A 4,470-nucleotide genomic window follows, 5' to 3' on the forward strand; every position below is an offset into this window, starting at 1 on the left:
AATCTTTCTGAGTACATTGTTTAAAATTTCTTTATTAAGAATCTGTTAGTACTGACCTCTATCCATTTTTCTTTTTTGGTGTTGAAATACATTTTTTATTTGAGTATAATTGCTTTACAATGTTGTGTTAGTTTCTGCTGTACAATGAAATAACCAGCTATCTGTATATATATATATCCTCTGACTTCTATCCATTTTTGTTTGCCTAAAAATGTCTTCACTCACGTCTGAAGAGAGAGTTTTGCTTTTTCTGTATTGACAGTTATTTTCCTTCAGCTCTTTGAAGGTGTCATTTTATTTTCATTTTGGATGCTGAGAAATCAGCTCAGTGTTTGTCAGTGATCTTTCTTTTCTCTCTGTCTGCTTTTATTTTCTTCTTGGTTTTTCTTTTTTCTGTTTCACTAAATGTTGAAAATTTTTCATGTCTAGCTATTGAATTCTTTTTATTGATTCTTTCTGGGATTTAGTGCACTTTTTAACCTGAGAATTCATGACATATTAATTAAAAAAAATTCTTAGCCCCTATTTCTTTGAACATTTTCTCCTTATTTTTTTTTTTTCCTTTCTGAAAATTTGATTAGGTATATGTTAAACCTTTTCATTCTGTGCTCCCTATCACTTGTCTTCTTCCATGTATTTCAACTTTTGTCTCTCTGTGCTGCATTCCGCGTAATTTCTTCAAGTCCATCTGAAGGCTCATCAATTCTGTCTTTGGCTACGTCCAGTATGCTACTTACCTGATTTGTTTGTTTTGCTTTCATGATTATATTTTATATTTCAAAAATTTTACTTGACTTTAAAAAAATTGTTAACTCAGTTGTCATCGTCATATCTTTAATCCCCTCTATTATTTCTTTACACACATTAAAATTACTTATTTTAGCTCCCCGGCATGGCGCACTCCCCGCCGGCCGCAGCCTGACACGCCGCGCGGCGCCCCCAGTCTCCCCGGCCGTCTTCCCCAGGCATGGCCCAGGGCCTCGCCTCACTATGGCAGCAGCACGGCACAGCACCCTCGACTTCAAGCTCGGTGCCAAAGCTGATGGTGAGACCATTCTGAAAGGCCTCCAGTCCATTTTCCAGGAGCAGGGGATGACGGAGTCAGTGCACACCTGGCAGGACCATGGCTATTTAGCGACGTACATAAACAAAAATGGCAGCTTTGCCAATTTGAGAATTTACCCGCATGGATTGGTGTTGCTGGATCGTCAGAGCTACGATGGCGATGCACAAGGCAAAGAAGTCGATAGTCTTTGGAACAGAGTAGAAGAAAGAATGAAAGAATTGAGTCAGGACAGTACTGAGCGGGTAAAGCGATTACCACCGAGGAGGGGCCATTGACAGATACTGGCCCACTGCTGATGGTCGCCTGGTTGAGTACGATATCGATAAAGTGATGTATGATGAAGACTCACCTTACCAGAACATTAAAATTTTACACTCAAAGCAATTTGGGAATATTCTCATCCTCAGTGGGGATGTTAATTTGGCGGAAAGTGATTTGGCGTATACCCGGGCCATCATGGGCAGTGGCAAAGAAGATTACAGTGGCAAAGATGTACTGATTCTGGGAGGTGGAGATGGGGGCATATTATGTGAAACAGTCAAACTGAAACCAAAGATGGTGACTATGGTAGAGATTGACCAAATGGTGATTGACGGATGTAAGAAATACACGTGAAAAACGTGTGGTGATGTCTTAGACAATCTTAAAGGAGACTGCTATCAGGTTCTAATAGAAGACTGTATTCCAGTACTGAAGAGGTACGCCAAAGAAGGGAGAGAGTTTGACTATGTGATTAATGATTTGACAGCTGTTCCAATCTCCACATCTCCAGAAGATTCCACATGGGAGTTTCTCAGACTGATTCTTGACCTCTCAATGAAAGTATTGAAACAGGATGGGAAATATTTTACACAGGGGAACTGTGTCAGTTTGACAGAAGCCCTGTCACTCTATGAAGAACAGCTGGGGCGCCTGTATTGTCCTGTGGAATTCCCGAAGGAGATCGTCTGTGTCCCTTCGTACTTGGAATTGTGGGTATTTTACACAGTTTGGAAGAAAGCTAAACCTTGAAAATCAGTGTCCCCGAGTCATGTGTGCTGCAAATAGCCTTCCTGACCTTTCTATGCTGTACATGAAATCAAAACAAGTCAGGCAATTGATTGTGAATTCCTTCACGTTTCCTGTTTTTAATTATTTTTTTAATTTAAAAATCAGATGGAAAATGTATATTTTGATGAACTAGGATGATTAGACAGCACAGTGAAGGCTGCTAAATGCACTGAACCCCTAGAATGTGATTTTTGTTTTTGTTTCTGTTTTTCTGCATGGGCTTTTTTTTTGTTTTGTTTTGTTTTCATTTTGGTAGACTTTGAATTTGAATTTGGTTGTTTGGAGGAGTGAACATCATTGTTTTCTTCTGGAGGGGAGTTTTTCATGGAGTTTCTTTCCCACCCAAATTGATATAGATATTAAAATTTGGTGCTTATGAGGAAAGACTTTAAAAATGAATAGCAACGCTTCAATTAAAATTACAAATGAGAAAAAAAAATTACTTATTTTATATTCTATATCTGATCATTGCAGTATCTCCAGTTTTCTGATCACTTTCGTTCACAGTGACTTGCCCACTCATATTTTTAGTGATTTTTTTGTTTGCATTGTGAGCTCATGTTCCTCAAAACTTTTTCTGCAGGAATTATTAGAGCCCTGTGTTTGAAGAGTCCTCTAGAGAGAAAGGATCTGAATTTGTTCCAGCCAGCTTTAATCACATTTTCACCTGGTTAGAGATAGTTGTTATTCTTCCAAGTCACTTTGGTAGTATAAATTCTGGCCCTGAACCTATGTAAGTGTGGGCTTTTGGCTATATATAGACTCTTAAGAGAGACTTTTTTTTTCTGCCTCTCTAAGAGCTGAGGCCAGGATAGATATATCTCATTCTAAAGGACAGTTGTTTTTTTTTTTTTCCTGTGTCTCAATCTGATGTTATTTCCATGTAAGTACTGTGGCATTTTGGAAAGGGGTGTTTGATCTGGTCAGTGACCAGGATCAGGCCCAGGCTTTGTCCTCAGGTCCCCATACTAAGCAGTGTGTAAAAATGCAGGCTTATGGAGCAAATGACAACAGCTCTGCTTTCCATAGTAAAATTACACTGCCTTCTAATTTCTGACTTCCAACTCTTTCCCTAACTTTATTGCAACTTTAGCTGTACTTTAAAACATATTAAAAAATATTTTATCCCTTTCTTTAAATGATCTATATTAGAAGAGGCTCTTTGACCCACCTAGTTGCAGAGACAAAGGTTCGGCGTGTGCTAGGTGGTGTTTTAGATGTTTGGGATACAGTAGTGAATGAGCAAGATAATAAGTTCCCATTTCTCACATAGCTTGTATTTAAGTGTATTAAGTACACTTGTATTAAGTATATTAAGTAATGAAGAGAAGAAACAAAAACAATACCTAAGATAATTTCACATGGTGTTGAATAATCTTTCTAAATATTCACAATGACCCATGCAAGGGATTTGGTCTTGTATCTTTATATATTTGTGTATTTAATCACCCTATCACCATGTTGTTCGATGGATATACCCATTATTCTGTGGGAATTGAATGAAACACCTCAGTTGTTAAGTGATTGGTTAATTCAGTGATAAGGACAGCATGGTTGAGGAGCCCTTGAATTTGGGCTTAAAGATAGATTGCATCTACATCCAAATAATGTGATTTGTTAAGATATGTGTGAGATTGAAAATGACTTTTTAATGACAAGCTGAGAGCAACCTTATAAGGCATGAATGCATCTATTCTCTCCAGTAAATATTTTAAAGCCATGTTTTCATTAACAAAATATATTGCCTCATTTTTACCAATGATATAGATGGATTAAGGAATAACAAATAGTACCTTCAAGTATTCATCCTAATCCATACCCCTTTAAAGTGGAAACATGGAGAGGGAAGAAAAGCTGGAAATGTTTTTTTCTTAAATGATGGGATGATCAACACTTTGTAATAAAGCTGATGACAGAGATTTTGATCATCCAGTGATCTGTTTTGGGGTCAAAGGCTATTTGAGAGAGAGCTAGTTTTATAAGAAATGTCTCAAAACATCAAATAAAAACCCAGTAAGTGAACTTGGTTTCCTGAACCTCTTTCACTTGATTCAGAAACAGTGCCCACTAATGAGAAATGTCAAGGAATTTTCAGAGGTGTAAATGGTGAATAGGTGAGATGATGCACTTTTCAAAGTAGTTGATTTTGCTTGACACCCCCAGATAGGTTTGAATCCACTGATAAAGAGTCTTACCTTTTTTTGGTGCAATGGGCCCTTTTGGGAATCTGGTGAAGTTTAAAAATCCTTGTCAGAATGATAGTTTCAGTACTTAAAACATAATGCATGAAATTAAAAAGAAACCAAAATATTGAAATATTAAGAGAACTTTAAGAGATATCTAGATTGTTAACC

The 4,470-nt window shown here is 37.3% G+C and overlaps 1 protein-coding gene across 1 annotated transcript; it reads left to right on the forward strand.

Annotated features, from left to right (window-relative positions):
- Positions 1–962: 962 nt before the first annotated feature.
- Positions 963–2,290, forward strand: LOC128060526 (spermine synthase-like). The gene is given in 2 exon segments (XM_052652931.1): positions 963–1,325; positions 1,327–2,290. Coding segments are annotated over 2 exon segments (1,086 nt in total). The 5' UTR covers positions 963–990; the 3' UTR covers positions 2,078–2,290.
- The last annotated feature ends 2,180 nt before the right edge of the window (positions 2,291–4,470 follow it).

The sequence above is a fragment of the Budorcas taxicolor genome, chromosome 15 (genome assembly GCF_023091745.1).
Source record: "Budorcas taxicolor isolate Tak-1 chromosome 15, Takin1.1, whole genome shotgun sequence".
Lineage (NCBI taxonomy): Eukaryota > Metazoa > Chordata > Mammalia > Artiodactyla > Bovidae > Budorcas > Budorcas taxicolor.